At 36.3% G+C, this 21,999-nt stretch overlaps 2 protein-coding genes across 4 annotated transcripts in view; one reads left to right on the forward strand and one right to left on the reverse strand.

The window, feature by feature from the left end:
• On the forward strand, positions 1-21,856 carry CEBPZ (CCAAT enhancer binding protein zeta). The gene is made up of 16 exons (XM_059943590.1): positions 1-192; positions 3,361-4,850; positions 9,344-9,575; positions 10,128-10,317; positions 11,742-11,830; positions 14,135-14,188; positions 14,734-14,836; positions 14,946-15,014; positions 16,529-16,595; positions 17,690-17,790; positions 18,248-18,305; positions 18,627-18,811; positions 19,217-19,306; positions 20,724-20,785; positions 20,887-20,968; positions 21,546-21,856. Exons 1-16 carry the CDS (start codon positions 37-39, stop codon positions 21,680-21,682), a joined length of 3,165 nt encoding a protein of 1,054 aa, XP_059799573.1. The 5' UTR covers positions 1-36; the 3' UTR covers positions 21,683-21,856.
• The window catches only part of CEBPZOS (CEBPZ opposite strand), a 33,863-nt gene continuing 32,078 nt past the window's right edge, over positions 20,215-21,999 (reverse strand). For all 3 annotated transcript variants that reach the window (XM_059943595.1, XM_059943594.1, XM_059943596.1), the window contains 2 exons: positions 21,722-21,806; positions 20,215-20,466 (listed from right to left, as the gene is read on the reverse strand). In XM_059943595.1, the coding sequence (XP_059799578.1) occupies positions 21,724-21,806 (83 nt within the window). In that variant the 3' untranslated portion in view covers positions 20,215-20,466; positions 21,722-21,723. The remainder of the gene's footprint in view (positions 20,467-21,721; positions 21,807-21,999) is intronic.

A 21,999-nucleotide genomic window follows, 5' to 3' on the forward strand; every position in this document is an offset into this window, starting at 1 on the left:
GGAAGCTTTGGGCCGTGTGCGTGAGCTTTGCTTGCCATGGCGGCTGCTAAGAAACCTTTGGAGTTTCACGCCAAGCGGCCCTGGCTCCCGGAGGAAGCGGTGGAAGATCCGGACGAGGACGACGAGGATGCTAACGATGAGGCCGACGATGGGTTCTCCCTGCAGGAGGTGTTACGGCTCGGGGGCACCAAGGTAATGGCCTTGGACTCCAAGAGAAGGGAAACACAGGCGCGTGGAGTGGTCCCGCGAGTGGCTGGGGCAAGTGGCCCGGCAGCCCCCGAGCTGCAGAGTGGGAGGGCGTCGTGGACCCAGATCCCAGTTTCGAAATGTGCTCCGTGCGCTTCCCGCACTTCTTTCCCATTGCTCTTTGCAAGAGAAAAGTCGTTTAGAATTGAACGTTTTTATGCCGTGTCTTTTCTTAGGATGTAGGTGTCATCTCATTTTATTGACGTAGTATAACTGGCACTCTGTCAGGTCGGAGAGGACTCACTTTTTTTTTTGGTCCTGACCTCGTGGTATCAGTGTTTGGAGCCCCAGTGGTATTGGAATTTAACTTCTATTCTCACAAAGTACACCCACACGCTCAGTTTACGCCCAAGAAGCTCTCTGCGCTCTTGGAATTTACATCCTAATTAAGGCAAAGAAACAGTAACCAAACTTTGGAATACATTGTATATCAGACGCTGAGCAGAGAAAATTAAAACGAGGAGGGAGGATAATAAATGGGCGAGGCGTTACAGTTTTAAACGAGGTGATCAGGGGACCCACCCCTGAGTTTTCGAGCAGAAAATTGAAGGAAAGAAAGGACTGAGCCTTTTTGGTTTTGTTGTTCCAGGAACAGTAAAAATAGTGCAAGTGAGGTGAGAGGAGAGCAGTAAGAAATGAGGTCAGACATGGAAGCAAGCTAAGTGTCCATCGACAGATGAACGGATAAAGAAGATGTGGCACATATATACAATGGAATGTTACTCAGCCATGAAAAAATGAAATTGAGTTATTTGTAGTGAGGTGGATGGACCTAGAGTCTATCATACAGAGTGAAGTAAGTCAGAAAGAGAAAAACAAATAACATATGCTAACACATATATATGGAATCTAAAAAAAAAAAATGGTTCTGATGAACCTAGGTGCAGGACAGGAATAAAGACACAGACGTAGAGAATGGACTTGAGGACACGGGGAGGGGGAAGGGTAAGCTGGGACAAAGTAAGAGAGTAGCATGGACATATATACACTACCAAATGTAAAATAGATAGCTAGTGGGATGCAGCTGCATGGCACAGGGAGATCAGCTCGGTGCTTTGCGACCACCTAGAGGGGTGGGATAGGGAGGGTGGGAGGTAGATGCAAGAGGGAGGGGATATGGGGATATATATATGTATAGCTGATTCACTTTGTTATACAGCAGAAACTAACACAACATTGTAAAGCAATTATACTCCAATAAAGATGTTAAAAAAAAAAAAAAAAGGAGGTCAGAGAGGTAAGAGGATGGGCTTATCTTCTGAATTTGATGGGAAACCTTAGAAGATTTGTAGCAAATATGTAACAGAGCTTTGCTTTTTATTATATGTTTTGTTTTCAGACTAGACTTTCTGGGCAACATGGGGAGGGGGAGGGGGAGGATGAGCGATTAGAGGCAGGAGAAATGCAACTTACCGGGGCAGATTCACAGTTTGCTCTGTACTTGGGTTGTATTTAATTTTTGAGTAGGTAATATATGCACATGTTATGAAAAGGTTTGTTTTGGTTTTTGCTTTGTTTTGTTTTGTTTAAAGGAGGGGGGTACAGGATGAAAAGTCTTCTTTCCCACTTTTATCTCCAGCCATGCAGTTTCCCTTCCAGGAAGCAATTATTTTTGTGTCTTTTATATCTTCCAAGCAGATACACACACACACACACACACACACACACACACACACCTATGTTTGTTATTTTTTACACAAAAGGTACCATACTATGTAATATTTTAAATCTTTTTTTTCTTACTGTTTTATTAGATATCCCTCCACATCAGTATAAAGTTCTGTCCTGGGACTTCCCCGGTGGTCCAGTGGTTAAGACTTTGCCTTCCAATGCAGGAGGCGTGGGTTCGATCCCTGGTCGGGGAACTAAGATCCCACATGCCGTGGGGTGCGGCCAAAAACTTAAAAAAAAAAAAAAAAAAAAAAAGAATTAAAATTCTGTCTTTGGTTTTATGCCCATAACATCATTTTCTTAATTTATCTAACTAGCCATTTATTGTGGATATTTAAGTTGTCAATCTTTTGCTATTTTAAATAATGCTTCAGTAAATAACCTTGAACATATATATCTTTTTCCACATTTGTAAGTGTATGCATAACCTAAATTTATAGAAATGGAACTGCTGGGTCAAAGGATTTGTCTTGTATTTTGACTGAAGTTGACAAATTGCTCTCCATAGAAGTTGTGCCAGTTTACACTTCCATCAGCCATTTAGGAAAGTGCCTTTTCCTCCACCCTTTCCCCAACACCACCTGTCTTAATTTTATCTTTGCTTCTCTGGCAGATTAAAAAATAGATGTGTCATTGTGGTTCTTATTTGGACTTCTTTAAATGTCAGTGAGGTTGAGCATCTTTTCACATTTTTAAAGAACCACTTTTTTTTCTATGAACCGTTTGTTTATATCCTTTGCACATCTTTCTGTTGGGTTGTCACTTCCTTAGCTGATGTATAGGAACTTTTATATTACATATTAAGCCAAATTACTTTGATATGAGTTGCCAGTTGTTTTTTCCAGCTTATTATTTGTCTTTCAATTTTTGTATATGTTTTGTGTGTAAGAGAATAATAAATATATCCATTCTTTTCTTTATGGTCCCCGGGTTTTATGTCAAATTTGGAAAGATTTTTCCCTACTCTGGAATTATTTTTTTAATTAAAAAATTTTATTTTTATTTTTATTTTTTAAAGTTATTTTTGATGCGGACCATTTTTAAAGTCTTTATTGAATTTGTCACAAATTGCTTCTGTTTTAGGTTTTGGGTTTTTTTTTGGTCACAAGGCATGTGGGATCTTAGCTCCCCAACCAGCAGATTGAACCCGCACCCCCTGCATTGGAAGGCGAAGTCTTAACCACTGGGCCGCCAGGGAAGTCCCTGGAATTATTTTTTTAATTATGCTGTGCTTTCTCCTATTACTTTATGGTTTTATTTTTCACATTTAAATCTTTGATCTATCAAGTAAGTACTTTGGGTGTAGGTGGGAGCCTAGGCAATACTGTGATAACTCAATTTTATGGATAATTGATTTCAAGGATATAGATATCAAATTAACTTTTGAGGTTTTAACTAAACTGTTGGATTTGTAATTTATTTTTAACTTATATTTTTATGCAGCAAGATTACCTTATGCTGACTACTTTGGATGAGAATGAGGAAGTGGTGGATGGAGGCAAAAAAGGAGCAATCGATGATCTTCAGCAGGGTGAACTGGAAGCATTTATTCAAAATCTTAGTTTGGCCAAGTATGCAAAAGCTTTCTTAATTGAAGAAGATCAACCAGCTAAAAAACAAGAAGCCAGCAAAAAAGAAGCAAGATTATCTAAAGTAGATAATAAAAAGCAAAATACAGCAGAAAGTGAAAGTAAGGTGAAAAATAAGAAGAGGCCAGAACAACATTCTGATGAGAACAGCAGTGCCATAACAAAAGCAAAGAGAGATAAGCAACAGGATATCTTTGAATTTTTTGAGAGACGGACATTGTTACTTAAGTCTGGAGGCAAATGGTATGATCTGGAGTATAGCAATGAATACTCTTTGGGACCCCAGCCTCAGGATGTTGTGTCTAAGTACAAAACCTTGGCTCAGAAGTTGTATGAACATGAAATCAACTTATTCAAAAATAAGACAAATAATCAAAAGGGAGCCTCTTCTACCTGGATGAAGGCAATTGTGTCATCAGGGACGCTAGGTGACAGAATGGCAGCCATGATTCTTCTTATTCAGGATGATGCTATTCACACACTCCAGTTTGTAGAAACTCTCCTGAATCTTGTTAAAAAGAAGGGTAGCAAACAGCAGTGCCTCATGGCTTTGGATACTTTCAAAGAGTTACTCATTACAGACCTTTTGCCAGACAGTCGAAAGCTACGGATTTTCAGCCAGCATCCTTTCAACAAACTAGAACAGTTGTCCAGTGGCAACAAGGACTCAAGAGATAGAAGACTCATATTATGGTATTTTGAACACCAGCTGAAACACTTAGTGGCTGAATTTGTGCAAGTCTTAGAAACTTTAAGTCATGATTCATTAGTAACCACCAAAATTCGAGCCCTTGTAGTGGCTCATGAGCTTCTTTGTAACAAACCTGAGGAAGAAAAGGCCCTTCTTGTGCACGTGGTAAATAAACTGGGAGATCCTCAGAACAGAATAGCCACCAAAGCCTCCCATCTGTTGGAGACATTGCTTTGTAAACATCCCAATATGAAAGGAGTTGTGTGTAGTGAAGTAGAAAGACTGCTTTTCCGCTCAAATATCAGCTCCAAAGCCCAGTATTATGCAATTTGCTTTTTAAATCAAATGGCCCTCTCCCATGAAGAAAGTGAATTAGCTAACAAACTAATAACTCTTTATTTTTGTTTTTTTCGGGCTTGCATCAAGAAAAAAGATATTGAGTCAAAAATGCTCAGTGCCCTTTTAACAGGAGTGAATAGGGCATATCCCTATGCCCAGACTGGTGATGACAAAGTGAGGGAGCAGGTTGACACGCTGTTCAAAGTGCTGCATATTGTGAATTTTAATACCAGTGTGCAGGCTTTAATGTTGCTCTTCCAAGTAATGAATTCTCAGCAGACGATATCAGATCGATATTATGCAGCATTATATCGGTAAGTACCTACTATTCCAGTGTGTGAATGAGAAGTAATGTGGTCTAATATAATGCAGTGCCCCTCTGTGGGGCAATAGAAAGACTTAGAAAGTAGGATTTTTGGCCCCTCTCAGCAACTTGCTATTCACCAACTTTGAGTCATTTAATCTTTGGCTCCCTGTTGGGCATCTGTATTATATGTTTTGAATACGTCATTTATTATTTTTTATTTTGAGAAGTCCCCATCCTCGGTCCTGTATTTCTTTCCTCCTGTCCTTCACACAGCCATTTAGTCGTTCATTCAACAAGAATTTTTTGAGTGTCAACTATGTGCTGGGCACTATTCCAGAACTCAGGATATAGCACAGTGAACAAAATTCCCACCTCTAGAGGCACTTTCGTTCAAATTGGGGAGGACAAATGGTAAACAAGAATGTTTTTAGATAGGAGGGTTGGGGTTTGCAGTTTTGGAATTTTTTTTAAATATTGGGATTAAGACTTTGGTACTAGATTTACTGAATTTTGCAACTGTTCTGCAGTGCACCCACTGGGGGCTGATATTTTGAACAGTTTGTACACTTGGGAACTGTTGAAGTACACCAACAAGCTACATATTTCCTTCTAATTCGTTTTTCTAATTTTACATACATATGTCTTGTGAGAAATGTAACATAGTGGTTAATATCTTGGACCTAAGCTACATGAACTGGATTTGAATACCAGCCATTAGCTTGCTGTGTAACTTTGGACAAATACTTAATCCTCATTAAAACCATATTGGTAAACATGATCAATCCCATTTTACTGTGCTTTTATTCATCTATAAAATGTCAAGGGAAGCACCTATCCCGTAGGGTTATTATGAAGATTACGAAACTTCCCCACATTACACAGCTAAAAAATGACAGAACTGGGATTTTAATAAGATTAAGGAGTTAATGTATTTGTAAACCCATGTCATCATTAGTGTATGGTATGAATTTAACAATGCCCAACAACATAGTAAGTGCTCTGTAAGTGTTGGCTGCTACCATTATCATCATCATTATTATTATTACTACTCACATACATTTCTTAAATTTAATCCTCTTAACAGCTCTCCAGCCTGTGAGGTACAATAATTTGTGCAAGGTCACACAGACAGTATGAGGCCAAGTTAGGTGGCAAATCCAGGCCTATTGACTTGGAGTTCATGGTGTTTCATGGCCCTGATTGCACTGATACACTAAAAAGAATCTCAGAGGCCTTTCCACAACTCTTAAGAGTCTACAGTCTTTTAAAGTACTGTAACCCTAATTCCCTGGCAGTCCAGTGGTTAGGACTCGACGCTCTCACTGCCATGGCCTGGGTTCAATCCCTGGTTGGGGAACTAAGAATCCCGCAAGCTGCACAGTGTGGCCAAAAAGAAATGTTTTAATTTTTTTAAAAAATAAAGTAACAAATACTTAACAACTCTTCTTAGTTTGGAAAGACTTCCAAGGCTGAAAATGTAGAGGTTTCAGGATTAGGTTTTTTGGTAACTTTTGAGGGTCATAAGAATTTCTAATTTTTTGAAAGTGTGTGGAATCTATTGGAAAACATATATTTCTGATATCCATTTAACATGTCAGAGTTTAACACAGCAGTCTAACATCTCTGAGGAGTACATTCCTAACTCTTTAAATTACTGTTTGCCAAGAGCTCTCACAGATGGATTCCCTCAAAGGGCTTTTAAGCCTTTTTAAAGTATTTATTTTCTCTTGGTTTTATTAAAAATCCTTTAAATAAAAATTCCCTGATATTAGTTGAGGGATAAAAGAAATGAAGAAGCAATTTGGTTTACAAAAACGTGATTTATCAAAAACTCCAGGAACGTATTCTGGGTCAAATGGTGGAGACAACAGCCATCTAAATTCTCAAGTTTTTCTTTTGATGCCTAATGGAACTTATGATTTAAAATGAGCGCCAAAATGGATGGAAATGTTGAAAAATTCAAATGAGAAGAGAGAAAGTAGAATAGCAAAAATTATATGAATAACATAGACTTTCTCAGAATATCACCAGTAGGTACTAGAATTGTGGAACTGACAAATGGGGAAAACTAGATATGTGAGCAATATGAAAATGCCTCGCAAGGTTAAACATTTTCATTTCTGGTGTTAGTAGAAAAAAATTAAAAGTGCTTAGAACAAAAGGATTGATTCCACTTTTGGAGTGGTTATCTGGAGGATTGTATTAATTCTGGGTGTCCTAATGTCTGGGGGTCCAGACCATTTGGAGCATCTCTAGGATTCAGCAAACAGGATAAAGAGAGAATTTTAAAATTATCATATGAGATAATATCTCAGCAGCCTGCAGAAGAGAGATTTTGGGGGAGAGAAGGACAAATAATAGCTATAGTAAATGGTCAAGTATTTGAAAGGCTGTCGTGTAAAAATATAATTAGGTTATTTTGTTGTGGGTTTTTTAACCAGTTTATTGACCTATAAAATTGTATATATTTAAAGCATACAACATGAAGATTTGATACATGTATCCATTGTGATGATTACCATAATCAAGTTAATTAACACATGGATCACCTCACATACATAGTTACTACGGGGGGGAGGGATTGAGAATGCCTAAGATGTATTCTCAGCAAATTTCACGTACTCGATACAGTATTATTAACTATATTCACCATGCAGCTGAACGCTTACACCCTTTGACCAACATCTCCCCATTACCCCACCCCCTACCAATCTGTTCCCTGTTTCTATGAATTTGATTTTTTTTTTAAGCTTCTACATATACATGACATTAGAGTAGTCATCTTTCTCTTTTTTCACTATGCATAATGTCCTCCAGGTTCATACATGTCACAAAAAGGGCTTCCTTCTTTCTTGTGGCTGAATAATAATCCATTGTGTTTATATACCACATCTTCATTATCCATTCATCTGTTGACACACACATAGGTTGTTTCCATACTTTGGCTATTGTGAATAATACAGTGAATGTGGGAGTGCAGATAGCTCTTTGAGATACTGACTTCATTTCCTTTGGATATATGCCCTGAAGTGGCATTGCCGAGTCATATGATAGTTTTATTTTTAATTTGTTGAGGAACTGCCATACTGTTTTCCATAATGGCTGTAGCAATTTATATTCCTACCAACAGTGTACAAGGGTTCCATTTTTCCACATTCTTGTCAATGTTTGTTAACTCCTGTCTTTTTTATAATAACCATCCTAACAGGTGTGAGTTGATATCTCGACGTGATTTTGATTTCCATTTCCCTGATGATTAGTAGTATTGAGCGCCTTTTCACGTACCTTTTGGCCATTTGTGTGTCTTCTTTGGAAAAACGTCTATTCAGGTCCTTTGCCCATTTTTAAATTGGATTATTTGGGAGTTTTTTGCTATTGTATGAGGTTCCTTATATATTTTTTATATTAACCATTTATCAGATACATGGTTTGCAAATATTTTCTTCCATTCCATATGTTGCCTTTTCATTTTGTTGATGGTTTCCTTTGTTGTGCAGAGGGCTTTTAGTTTTATGTAGTCCCACTTGTTTATTTTTGTGCTTGTTGCTTGTGTTGCTTCAGAAGGCAGTAGTAAAATTGATGGTTGGAAATTACACAGGAGCAGATGTCAGCTGTGGATAAAGAAGGTGTTTTCTGGCAAAAATGAGTTGTCCAAAATTGGACTGTGCTCCTAAGAGTGAGAGTGAGCAATCCTCAGTCACGAGAGACATTGAACGAGCACTTGCCATGGAATGAACCACTTACTCATTCAACAAATATTGAGTGCTTATTAAGTGCCAGGCACTGGGGTTACAACAGTGAATAACACAGGCACAGTCCCTGTTCCATTGGACTTTGGGGGGAAAAAAGAGGAAACAAAATGTGTTAAACTATAAAGAAGATAAACATGGGACTGAGAGAATAACGGAGGAACCTATGGACTTGCAGACGGTTGGAGAATGGCATTCTGGGCACAGAATAGTGTATAGGAAGGATTTACACAGGTAGTACATTGAACAAGAGATTCTCACAATTCAGTTTTCTACTATACATGTACAGTCTTCACTAGAGCCATGTGGAGGCAGCCTCTGGTCACCCAGCTAGTGGGTAGTGATGCAAGGATAAGAACCCTGGTCTAGTTGACTGCTTTCATAGGTCAGTTTTCACTGTTTGGTTTTGGATTAGCCTTCCATGCGCAGTTCTTTATCTATATGAAAAATTATACTGTTAGGGCTGCGCCTTGTTGGTCTAGAGAATAGAAAACCACTTGGAAAAGAGAAAAGAAACCACACACAAAAAAGAAAGTCGTGCTCCTGTGGCTTTTCTTCCCCCTGGTACTATCATCACTCTTTCTATTCTGGTCATTGACTTCCATCTTACATCTTAGGGCAGAAATGGTCTCTTGTTCTAAAATAAGCAGCAAGGTTATTCCTGACTAAGATGAGGTTAGTAGTTGCCTCTAGTAGTTGCTGGGTATGGGGATGTTTTATGAATAAACGCAATCTTGTTTCTGTTTTGCAGGAAGATGCTGGATCCGGGGTTAATGTTGTGTTCTAAGCAAGCCATGTTTCTTAACCTTGTCTACAAGTCTCTGAAAGCTGACATCATGTTGCGGAGGGTGAAGGCTTTTGTGAAGAGGTTACTTCAGGTTACGTGTGAACAGATGCCGCCATTCATATGTGGAGCTTTATATCTCGTGTCTGAGATCCTTAAAGCAAAACCAGGTTTAAGAAGTCAACTAGATGATCCTCCGGTATATTTTACAATTGCTTTTTAAATCGAGTGGGTTCTGAAATATATTTGGTATTTTTCTTCTTTGCTTCAGTGACAATAACTTACTTAGTTCTCTGGAGCAGAGTGTGAGTCCTGGAATTAGACCGACCTGGATTTTAGTCCCAGGTGTACAGTTTACTAGGTGGGCATGTTGCTTCACCCCTTTACTCATAACAAACTACCCTAAAATGTGATTATATGAGATAGTTACAGTTATAGAGCTAATAGATCTCTTAAGCCTATCTCCTCAGTTGTGAAATGGACATAATAGCACCTACCTCATAGGGTTATGTACAACAACTCAATTCATTTGAGGGCTGAATGCTTTCAAAGTCTCAGGGATTCTTGGCTCAAAACTTAACTCTGTTACATTTAGGAATAAGAATGTGGTCTCCTCTCATTCTAAATTCCATTGATGGAACTTTCACGTTTCATCAAAATTGCAATAAACAGATCTTCTTCAAAACTACTTCATGTAATTGAATACTCTTCCCATTGATTAACCCAGATTCATTAAACCATTTTTTTTTAGGAGTCTGATGAGGAAGAAAATTTTATTGACATAGGAGATGATGAAGAAACAGAAAAATTCACTGATGCAGATAAAGAAACAGATACAGATACCATGAAAAAAGTTGAGATGGAAGAAACTGTGTCTGAAAGCCATGTGGAAACCAAAAAGTTAGAGTCTGCTTCTTGGGTGCACTTTGATAATTTGAAAGGTGAGTTTCTTAAATCTTTAAATTATTTTCTTGAATTTTTAAACCAAGGAACTGGATTCCTCTTTAATCTTAATAGGAGTTAATATTATACCATTTTAGAAGTCCTCAATATTGCTTTATTTTAGATGGGAGCACTCATAACCAGATATAATTAGGATCCTAGAAGTAAATTTTTAATATAATGAATCATTGACTTACTTATGAACAGTACTACAGATAATAAATACATCTTTTAAAATAATTTAAATCTTAGAAATTAAAGCAGATACCTTTTGGAGCTGTGAAGATTTAGTGAGAAAACTTTGGCCATGTTAGATGCACAGTAGATCTCTTTTCCTTCAGCTGTAAGTGTAATAAGTTTATACTTTTGAATGAGTTTTAGTTTCTTGATCTTTATCTGTACATGTAAAGGCCTCCTGCATGGAACACATATGAAAACAACACATGTGTACACAAAGTTTGATTTATAAACAAAAGTATTTGGTTACATATTGTGAATAGTGTGGAACTTGTCCTTACTTTGTTCAAGCATCATGTTTACCCTCTGTAGTTCCTTAAAGTAATGTTTTAGGATTGAAAACATTCTTGATATAGAAACTATGTTTTCCATACACACAAACTGAATTAAGTCTATTAATAGACTATTAGAGCCAAAAGAAATCTTAGAAATGCAGGCTTTTCATTTGAGGCTGTAAAGAAAAGCACACTAGCCTTGAGGATCAAGAAAGGTGCCAGACCCATTTCTTCAAACTTGTTGTGGGACTCTTGGTCAAATTATTTCATCTCTCTGAACTTTAGTTTGCTTGTGAAGTATAAAAGAGAAATATGGTAGCCACCAGGAAGTTTTTAAAAGAATCCGTCAGTTGCCCTGAAGGCTAAACTGGGAATAATCCTTTAGAAGGATGACAGGCATGTGCATTGTGAAGTAGACAGTTCCTTGCGTGTTCCTGAAGTTTCCTTGTTTTAAATTTTCTAATCTGGAGTTGCTAAAAACATGAAGAAGATAATATAAAACCTGTTCCAAGTGAGACTTACTTCTGGGCATAATTTAATGACAAACATTCAGTGTACTCTAAAGCTCCAAAAGAATTTAGACCTGTTTCATCTTCAGGTCATTTGTCATCTTAACACTTAATGACCTAATTGACCGAGAAATGGGTACCTATTTGAAAAGGGGATAAATTTTGAAGGGGAGCTTTTAGTAGTTGGGATAAATATGCTGCCTGGTTTACTCAATAGTAAATGCTAGCTTAGGTACCAAGATAAATTCTGGTGGCTTGGAGTTTTTATTCTAGGTAGGATGCCTGGCTAACTAAAAATGTTGATACTTAATAATTGTCAGTGACAGCATTGATCCTGGTGGGTGTAGTGACCTCTTGGGCTAGGAATAGAGCATTTGAGAAATACTATATTTGTGTTCTCAGGTGGCAAACAGTTAAAGACATATGATCCATTCAGTAGAAACCCTTTGTTCTGTGGAGCTGAAAATACAAGTCTTTGGGAACTCAAAAAGGTAAAATAATTTCAAATTGTCTCTTAATTCAACTGTGCTATATATTTGCCCCATGGATTTAACACTTTCAAGTTTCCATTTTTCTTATAAGTGATAAATATAGGAGTTTAGTTATTTAGACATTAATTGGCATAAGAAAGCAATTTGAAGTATGTCACCTGGCTGTAATGCCTTATAACCCATATTTCTATTGCCTCTGAAAAACGTTAAATTTACACATTTCTACATTCACATGTAGAAAATCTTAAATAATGTGCCTGCAAAATAAGGATGTTAAAAAAAAAAAATAAGGATGTTATACATGGCTATAAGTAAATTTTGCTTTTTGTAAGCACACTATTGCATATAATGGCTCTGTAAAATGGATAAATTTTGCTTTATGCCTTAGATATCTCTGAAAGGTTTTGTGATAATAAAACTTTTTGCAAGCAAAGTTACTTTTTAAATGTGTGAAAGGAACTCATATTTCTAATAAGCTTTCTATGATTTTTTTGCTAAAGCAAGTGTCTACCCATGCAGACTCCTGTGGGTCCCTGACACCTTGTTAGCGAGTCTGCAAGGTCACAACTACTTTCATAGTGATACCAAGACATTATTTGCCTTTGTCACTATTGACAGTGGCACTGATGGTATTAAAGAAATGATGGATAAAACTGCTGGTGCCTTAAAACAAATACAAACAGTAGTACCAGGCTGCACTCATGGGCATTACATTCTTCATTGCCACATACTTGCAGAGGGGGAAAAACGCCAGCATCACATAAGAACGATGAGGCAGGAAAAATTGTTGATTTTATTATCTTGACCCCAAAGTACATACATGTCTTTTTAATATTCTGTGTGTATATATAACAAGAACACATAACACACTCTGCTGCAGACCTAAGTATGAGGGTTGTCTCATGTCTCAAGGAAGAGTGCCTGTGTAGTTGTTGGAAATGCAGCTAGCTGGCTGGCTGACAGACAGGCTGGTCATTCAGACTTGGGTATTTGAGAGATATTTTCTTGAAAATGCATGACGTGAACCTGTTACTTCAATCAAAACAGCTGACAGTATGTGTTGTCAATGATAACGTTCAAGCTTTTAAGCAAAGGTTAAAATTTTAGAACTCCTGTAACCACCATCTTGAGCTTAACAGTTTCTCAGTACCTTTTCTGATTGAAAGGAGTGGTGATACTAACAATGTGATTTCTGTGATGTTGAATGAAATGTGACCAGCATTTGGAAGAATTGCATAACTCACAAAGTCAGTATTCTCCATATGACTAATACACAGTGTTATGAAGTCAAGCATGGATAAAAGATCCATTCACTGTAGACCAGTTAATTTTAAGTAGCAAGTACCAAAAGCTGATTGATAGGGTTTCAGATTCCATACTGCAACTAATCTTCAATTTCAGTATAGTATCAAAGAAAAAAACCCCACAATTATGTGAAAGACTATTGGTTAATCCTATTTTTTCCAACTATATATCTGTGTGAAGCCAGATTTTCTTCATATACTTCAACTAAAATAACATGGAATACAGAAGCAGATATGAGAATCCACTGTCTTATGTTAAAACAGACATTAAATAGATTTGCAAAACTGGAAAATAATGCTGCTTTTATCACTAATATTAATTTGTTCTGAAAAAGTTATTTTTCATAAAACATATTAATATGTAATATATTTATTGTTAATTTTATTTATTTTTAAAATTTATTTGTTTATTTAATCTTTGGCTGTGTTGGGTCTTCATTGCTGCGCACGGGCTTTCTCTAGTTGTGGCGAGTGGGGGCTACTCTTTGTTGCGGTGCGCAGGCTTCTCATTGTGGTGGCTTCTCTTGTTGTGGAGCACAGGCTCTAGGTGCACGGGCTTCAGTGGTTGCAGCACGCTGGCTCAGTAGTTGTGGCTCATGGGCTCTAGAGCGCAGGCTCAGTAGTTGCGGCGCATGGGCTTAGTTGCTCCACAGCATGTGGGATCTTCTTGGATCAGGGCTCGAACCCGTGTCCCCTGCATTGGCAGGCGGATTCTTAACCACTGCACCACCAGGGAAGCCCTATTGTTAATTTTAAATGAACTATAAGTGTTTAAAATTTTTCTGTTGTAATTTCTAATAAGGTAAATATCAATAGATATATCCCACTTAAATTACGGAAGCTCTTGAGGTCCTTGATTTTTAAGTATATAAAGTGTTCCTGAGACCAAAACTTTGAGAATCACTCTTCTGATGTATCGGCTTAAGTTTCAGTTTTTTGGATTTTCTTAAATAATCTGCAACTGTGGTAGGAGTTGACCTTATTTCATTTTTTTTTTTAGCTTTCTGAGCATTTTCATCCCTCTGTGGCCCTTTTTGCAAAGACTATCCTTCAGGTAAGTCTCAAATATTCAGAAGACAAGAAATTAAACAAAATAAGTAATCCAGTTTTAGATAATCAATAATTAGTCAGTGTTTACTAGATAGAATCGTGTACATTTTTCTGCTGTTGTAAAGGAGCAATGACTTGTTTGATACAGAACAGCAGATAATTCTTCCCACTTTGAGATGAATGGAAATACAGGATATTACAAAACCACAAGAGTTATTTACTACATCCTGGCTTTGCTCCTGAAGAAAGATTGCCCTCCCCTTTCCCTTTTCTCATGTTTGCCAGTCACGGTTTGGTTCCTGGTTAATGGTTAGATAACCTACATAATACTATTTGACTATTCATAAAATCAGCAGTGCATTGTAGAATATGTATGAGTGTGTTTAATTTCTTCAAGAAAAGAATAACATGCATGAAAGGGATATTTGAAGGGTCTTTTATTGCATATTTGTGCCTTCGAAGCAATGTAATAGATGCTTATGCTTTTCTTCTTGTTTTTTCTCTGGATGTATATATATAATTTCTTAATTCCCTCCCCCTACCTTTCAGGGAAATTATGTTGAGTATTCAGGGGATCCACTACAGGATTTCACACTAATGAGATTCTTGGATCGATTTGTATACCGAAATCCAAAGCCACATAAAGGCAAAGGTAGGCTTCTATTTGATGAATTTTTTGGTTTTCACTGTTAATATTCAATAAACAACATGAGCATATATAACTAGGTTTTACATTACACTGTCTTGATTTTACATTTCAGAAAATACAGACAGTGTTGTGATGCAGCCAAAAAGAAAACATTTTATGAAGGATATTCGTAGTCTTGCTGGTAAGTATAAAGCCTGGACGGTTGAACCTGACAACAGTACAAGTCAGTAACACATAAATTGTGTTATTCTTTGCTCTACTTTATCAGAATAAAACCTAAGCACCAGAGATATTATCCATCTTTGTTGCCAAAATTGGTATGCATTTTCAAGTTTACTGAGATTGGGCCTTTTTTTTTTTTCCAGAAAATTTCAAACATATCCAAAGCATTTATACACAAGTGATATGATGGACCCTCCCCACCCCACCCATAACCATCATCCATCTTCAACAATTAGCATTTGCCATTCTTGTATCATCTATAGGTAAAGCTATAGCTTTATCAGTGACACTGCCCACATATAATTACCTTTTACAGCTCAGACCGTTTTAAGCTCTCTAATGGGCTTGGTGGAAATACCCACAACAGATTTTGTCACAGAGCATCATTTTAAACTTATTTCAACAGGTATTTAGTACCCATCTTGTGGATCTAATTCTGCTCTTGTATTCACAGCAGGTATTTCTTTATATACTAGATCCCAGCTCCTTTTTGTTCACAGTCCTAGGGTTCAGTTACAACTTATAAATCATTTAATTTCTAATTGACTTATATCACAGAGGTCCAGACATAAAAGGACTTGCCCAAAGTTAGAGTTGGAATCGGAAGCCAAATACCCTTTTAACCAAGATGAGCCTGAAATTTTTATTCTGATGAGGAAGCACTAATATATTGTAGTTCCTTATTCTTGGTTCTTAGTTTTCCTCAGTATTAAGTTAAATTGTGGATACTTCTGTGTTTGCTTCCTATTCCCAGAATGGCAGGCATTGTTGTCATTTTTCCAAGGTGAAAAATGACAAGTTTAAAGTGATTATTAAGAGAACTCTTTTGAGTCTTTGTTTCTCTTGAAATTTGGATCCTGGATGCAACTGGAGGACAAGAGAACCCTGTTCTTTCACTGTGACGCACTGATGGCTACAAACTGTATTGCAGTTGATGAAGTTTCAAATGTTGGGTTTCCTCCACACAACAGAGGTTGTCCTTCTCACTATAAGATGCCTTCTGTCCAGGGACTTCCCTGGTGGTGCAGTGGTTAAGAATCCGCCTGCCAGTGCAGGGGACACGGGTTCAAGCCCTGGTCCGGGAAGATCCCACATGCTGCAGAGCAACTAAGTCTGTGCGCCACAACTACTGAGCCTGCGCTCTAGAGCCCGTGAGCCACAACTACTGAGTCTGTGTGCCACAACTGCTGAAGGCTGCGTGCCTAGAGCCCGTGCTCCGCAACAAGAGAAGCACCGCAATGAAGAGTAGCCCCTTTTCGCCGTATCTAGGGAAAGCCCGTGCATAGCAATGAAGACCCAACACAGCCAATAAATAAATAAATTTATAAGATGCCTTCTGTCCAACTTCCTCACATTATGAGACTTTAGAATCTTTGAGATTCTAAAGAATTATAGGTATTCTGTATTTAGTCTTAAGAGCTTGAATAATATAAAAAGAATTACTTAAATAAAATTTTTAACTTGTTTTCCTAGTTAACAGTAAGGAGTTCCTTGCAAAAGAAGAAAGCCAAATACCAGTGGATGAAGTGTTTTTCTACAGGTAATATATTTAATACTGTTTCATTTGGAGAACTGTTAAATTTTAAATTTTTAGATTCCATAAATGCTTTGTTAACATAGGCCTATCTTGAAAAGGGCAAAGGATATGTCAATCCATTTTTGTGAGGGGAGTTTAGAAATGTCATTTTGCTAATATTAAGATATCTAAATGAAACTAAAACAAGTAAATTTGAGGGTTTTGTTTTTAATAATTTAGCATAAATTTTAAGAACCTTGACTTTGAAAAAAATTTTTTTACTCTAGTAATTTTCTTACAGGCTTAAATCTGTAACTCCTGAGTTATTTGTCCAAAACATGGCTCTGAGTAGAATTAGCAAAATTCACCACACTACTATGGAGAGAAGTCCTAAACCTACTAGTATTAAAACTAATGCCTTGTAATAGTAAAGGAACTATTATCTTATCTGGTTGATTGGGTAATTGGGTTCGATTTGGTTTGCTCCTTTTTTTTTTTTGGCAGCACTGGATCTTCGTTGCTGTGCGCGGGCTTTCTCTAGTTGCGGCGAGCGGGGGCTACTCTTCGTTGCGGTGCGCGGGCTTCTCATTGCAGAGCACAGGCTCTAGGCGCGCGGGCTCAGTAGTTGTGGTGCACGGGCTTAGTTCCTCTGCGACATGTGGGATATTCCCGGACCAGGGCTTGAATCTGTGTCCCCTGCATTGGAAGGCGGATTCCCAACCACTGCGCCACCAGGGAAGTCCCTGGTTTGCTTTTTTAAAAAATTTTTTGTGTAAAGAATTTTGAGGCTATGATCCCATCTGCAAAATGCTAAGTTTCACTGTACCCTGATAGAAGAAAAAGTCTAACTGATAAAATATTGTGATTACAGGTCATTTAGAGCCACAGTTTCTAATATTCGAATACTTGTTATCATTTCAATAGTGTTGATGCTAAAACAACCTTTTACTATGCCATTTAATTAAGATGAGTTAAGGTGTTTTTATGAAGAACCAAGCCTAAATCAGCTGAGTTAACAGCTTTTCACTTGTTTGTGACACTGGCCATAGGTGCTTTGATTATAGTAAAATGGGCCCTATGATAAAATTATCAAATATATAACATGCATTTTATTTTAGGTATTATAAAAAAGTTGCTAGTGTTAAAGTGAAACAAAAATGGAATGAAGATGAAGAAAGTATAGAAGATGTGGATGATGAGGAATTTGAAAAGATGATTGGTAATTTGTTTACCTTTATAATCCACAGAGTTAGAAAAATTTTATTGGAATTTAGACTGAAAATAAAAAGGGAAATTAGATAAGCTTACATTGAGCTCACATGTTGCGTATCATATTACACCTACTAAAAATAAGCACATAAATAGTTCTAATGGAGTAAAAAGGTCTGCAATTGCTAAATATTGTTTTATTTGATATTTTCCCTCTTTCCATAAAAGAACTGTAGAAAGAAGCTAAAGTTAACTGGAACACATTTAGTTTAGGGATTTAATTAAGGTCAGCATATTCATGGGTTTGTGTAGATTAATAAAACACCAGCAGTGTCAGATGTATATCATTTTGGTGTTTACTTATCATGAACAGCCAAATCATGATGTGTTGATTGATTCAAATGTAAGACATGTCAACTTTGTTATTCCTTGCTACATCTCACAGTTTGTATATTGTTCTCTGGCAGACACGTTTGAAGAAGATAATTGTTTCACCTCTGGAAAGGATGACCTTGACTTTGCTAGGTAAAATACTTTTCTTCAATTTTTTTTTTTTTTTTTTAACTTTTCCCAGCATATCTCAAATTATTGTCCCTCGGAACAGTGGAGCACGGGACTATGTGTTGTATAGGAGAAAGGTATTAGGTATTGAAGGAAGTTTGGGAAGTGGACACAGTACTTTCATTTTGGACCTTTATAATGCCCGTTAGTATATTAAATAAAGGCTCTGAGCCATCTTTAACTCTCCTTTGAATTCTGTTAACAGCCTAATGCCCTGCTGGTCACCAAAACATACTTGAGAAAACAAAGTCCTCTTTTACATTTCAAGTTGTTGTTTTTCTTCAGCAACATGAAGAAGAAAGCAAAAGGAGCTAAGGATGACTTAGAAGATGAAGATTCAGAAGATGAGGACCTTGGTAATTTGGATGATGATGAAGTTTCCTTAGGAAGTATGAATGAAGAATTTAGTGAAATTGAGGAAGATGGAGGAACATTCATGGATGTGTTAGATGAAAATGAGGGCATTCCAGGTAAACTTTTAAAAACATAAGACAGAAACAAACTGGAGCTTTCTTCCTCAGCATAGGCTAGTTCTTCTGTTGAAGGTTTTTTAATATTACCCTGTATTCAGATTAATACTCAGATCAGACAGAAATTTAAAGAGGACCTTTTCTTTTTTCTCCTCTCATTTGAAACTGAAGGGTTTTTTTGTTGTTGTTTTTTCAGCAGTTGAGTTTCTGTTTTGGGCTTTTATTTTAATCAGCAATGAGGCTGTCTGTGCTATACCTGTCGAGCTGTTATACTGCCTTTTTAAAATGTTGGTAATGGTAATTTGTAGTTTTTAAAAGTTAATCAATATTCATCATCATAGCCCTATAGCAGTTCTACTGTTTTCTTAAATTGCTTAATAACAGCGGGGTTTCTTTTGGTAACAGAACTTGATGATGATGTCAGCTTCAAAGTCAATAGTAAGAAAAGCAAGAGAAAAGGTGCAAATGATTTTGACTTTGCTGGGTCATTTCAAGGTAAGAAAATGTATTGAGTCTCTTTTAAACCTAAGCAATGAGCATGGGAAAGCTATGTTCATTATCATTTTGGGAAATTAACTTTTCTAATGGATAAGAAGTCGTAAACGTATTTTTAATATATGAAAAATGTTGTTTCTCACATTCACCTTCAATTATTTTTTCTTCCCAAATTCACTCCTCTCATTTAAATAGCTCTAGATCATCATTTCATTCATGTTTAAACCATTCAATACTACATAAGCCCTGGATTTTCCATAGACACCTGTTGCCTTTTTCCTTTTCTCTATCAACTCTTATCCTTCCCATTTGACCCATCTAAAAACCCATGCTCTTTATTAACTTCATTTTCCTTTTTTAATGAGATCTGCCATTTTGCTGCCATGACAAAATGATTATAACCTCAAAAATATATAAAACAGATAGGAATTTTTTAAGTATATGATAACAGATTATGTCTTTTAGTGTAACTTCTACAGTGCTAATAAAAGGAAAAAAGTACTATATCAGGTGACAATATTAAGTTTTTGATAAAAATGTAGAAAGCACGATAAATATTTTATGATGAATTTTATTTCAAAGTGGCTCTAGTAGAGACATTGATGTAGAGTTTTAAGTATTGTTTCAGGTAAAGTGAAAATGGATAAAAGCAATATTTTTAGTTAATATAGTTTTAGATAGTGTGAGTTAAAATGTAATAAACATTAATGAACTTATTTACAAAACAGAAACAGACTCACAGGCATAGAAGAAAAACTTGTGGTACCAAAGGGCAAAGGAAAGGGGGATAAATTGGATAAACAAGGTCCCTACTGTATAGCGCAGGGTACTATATTCAAATATCTTGTAATAAACTATAATGGAAAAGAAAAAATGTAATAAATATTAAAAATAGATACTTTACTATCTTATCTATTTTGAAAGGTTTATATGTTTAGAATTACAGGGGAGTTTTTTTAAAGAACAGGTTTATTTTGAGTAGTAAACAAAACTCCATTTATCACATAATAAACAAACCATCAATTTCTTCACAGTCCAAAGAACAAAACCTCTGACTTAATTAGAGTTTACACTTAGTCTAAAATCCATCCATGTCAACTTTGGAATTTTAATCTTGCCTGATACTACGAAATAGGGCAAACTTTGATCGATGGTCAAATCTGAAAGACAAGAAGACACTTGTCACCTCAACAGTCCTATTAGGATATTAACTTTAAAAAAAAAAAAAACTTTATACTAACTTTTAAGTTATTTTTCTGTCTTTAAATGCCAGATACCTAATGATACTAGAAGATAATTGTAATTGTGTGTTTTAACCCAAATATATTTTTTTTTAACAAAACTATGTTGAAGATTGTATTTATCCAAAATCATTGTATTCACAATTTAATAATCTAGACTTATACTTTTTTTTAAGGACCAAGAAAAAAAAAGAAAAGAAATTTCAATGACTCCAACCTATTTGTATCTGCTGAAGAGGTAAGGCTAATGTACTGCTTTAAGCAGTTAGCTATTCTATTGATACATTGTTTTTTAAGTTTTCTAATACGTGCATCCCCCCCTCTTTTTCTCTTTTAAAGTTTGGCCACCTGTTGGATGAAAATATGGGATCCAAGTTTGATAACATTGGCATGAATGCCATGGCTAACAAAGATAATGCAAGTAAGTAACTTGAATTTTTATTTAGGTTTTAACTTCGAATTAGGTTAACTAACTTCGGCTTTAACTTAGAATTTCTGAAAATCTGAATATTTTTGGAGGACCTTTTTATAATAAGAAGGGATAAATGGTTCCTTACAACCTGGAAAGAATGGCTTTTTCACCTCTGTCTGCAGAGCACATGGGATTAAAAAGTATTTATACTACAGGAAAAAAGACTACAGCCTACAAAAGTTACTTTTTTTTTTTATGGAGGCAGGCTATTTTTATATAGTATGAATTTGCTAAGTAACTTTATAAATATAGGCATTTTAATTATTTCTGATATTGATAGTTACTGGCTGCTCTTCTTTCACCAGTAAGTGTTCAGGGGAAATAAAATCTTTAGAGCATTTGTTCCTTTGCTGTAAACAGTAAATCTCTGACGATAAATATGGAAGGAAAACAACAACCAAGGAGGGGTTTGCGCAGTGGATGGGAAATGACTGTAGGTCATGGCAGACTGGACGTTCCTGTTAGGATGTTCGGTGGGGCCTCCAAGAGTCTACAATGTGCTTATCTTTTTTCTCCCTCCTCAAAGGTCTCAAACAGCTTAGGTGGGAGGCTGAACGCGATGACTGGTTACACAACAGAGATGTGAAAAGCATCATCAAGAGGAAGAAAAATTTTAGAAAGAGGCCAAAAACCACTCAGAAAATTAAAAAGCAAAGAAAATGAGTGTTTTCTAAGTAAATTACAAGTTAAAATTCTACTTACTCCTAATTTTTGCTGTTCAGCCATTTTTCTTGATCTTGCTCTCTGATTCCATACATTCCAGAGTGTTCAATGGATTTGTAATAAACTATAAATAGAAATAGCTGTCATTTATGAAATCATGTAAAAGTGTTAAAATTAAACTATATTGAGAAAAAAATCAAGCTTTTTCCCCCTTATTTCTACATGGTAAAATGAAAAGGATGACAATAGGATACATGTGTTGTGTATAAGCTCTAGAATCTCTGCTAATCATTGTAATGAACACTATTTACTAAGCG

The sequence above is a fragment of the Balaenoptera ricei genome, chromosome 13 (genome assembly GCF_028023285.1).
Source record: "Balaenoptera ricei isolate mBalRic1 chromosome 13, mBalRic1.hap2, whole genome shotgun sequence".
NCBI lineage: Eukaryota > Metazoa > Chordata > Mammalia > Artiodactyla > Balaenopteridae > Balaenoptera > Balaenoptera ricei.

What these genes read in the sequence shown, in the direction of transcription:
- CEBPZ (XM_059943590.1), top strand. Translation starts at nt 37, where the DNA reads ATGGCGGCTGCTAAGAAACCTTTGGAGTTTCACGCCAAGCGGCCCTGG. An exon ending in TATTATGCAGCATTATATCG is followed by an intron (nt 4,851 to 9,343) that starts GTAAGTACCTAC and finishes TCTGTTTTGCAG; the next exon opens with GAAGATGCTGGATCCGGGGT. An exon ending in GTCAACTAGATGATCCTCCG is followed by an intron (nt 9,576 to 10,127) that starts GTATATTTTACA and finishes ATTTTTTTTTAG; the next exon opens with GAGTCTGATGAGGAAGAAAA.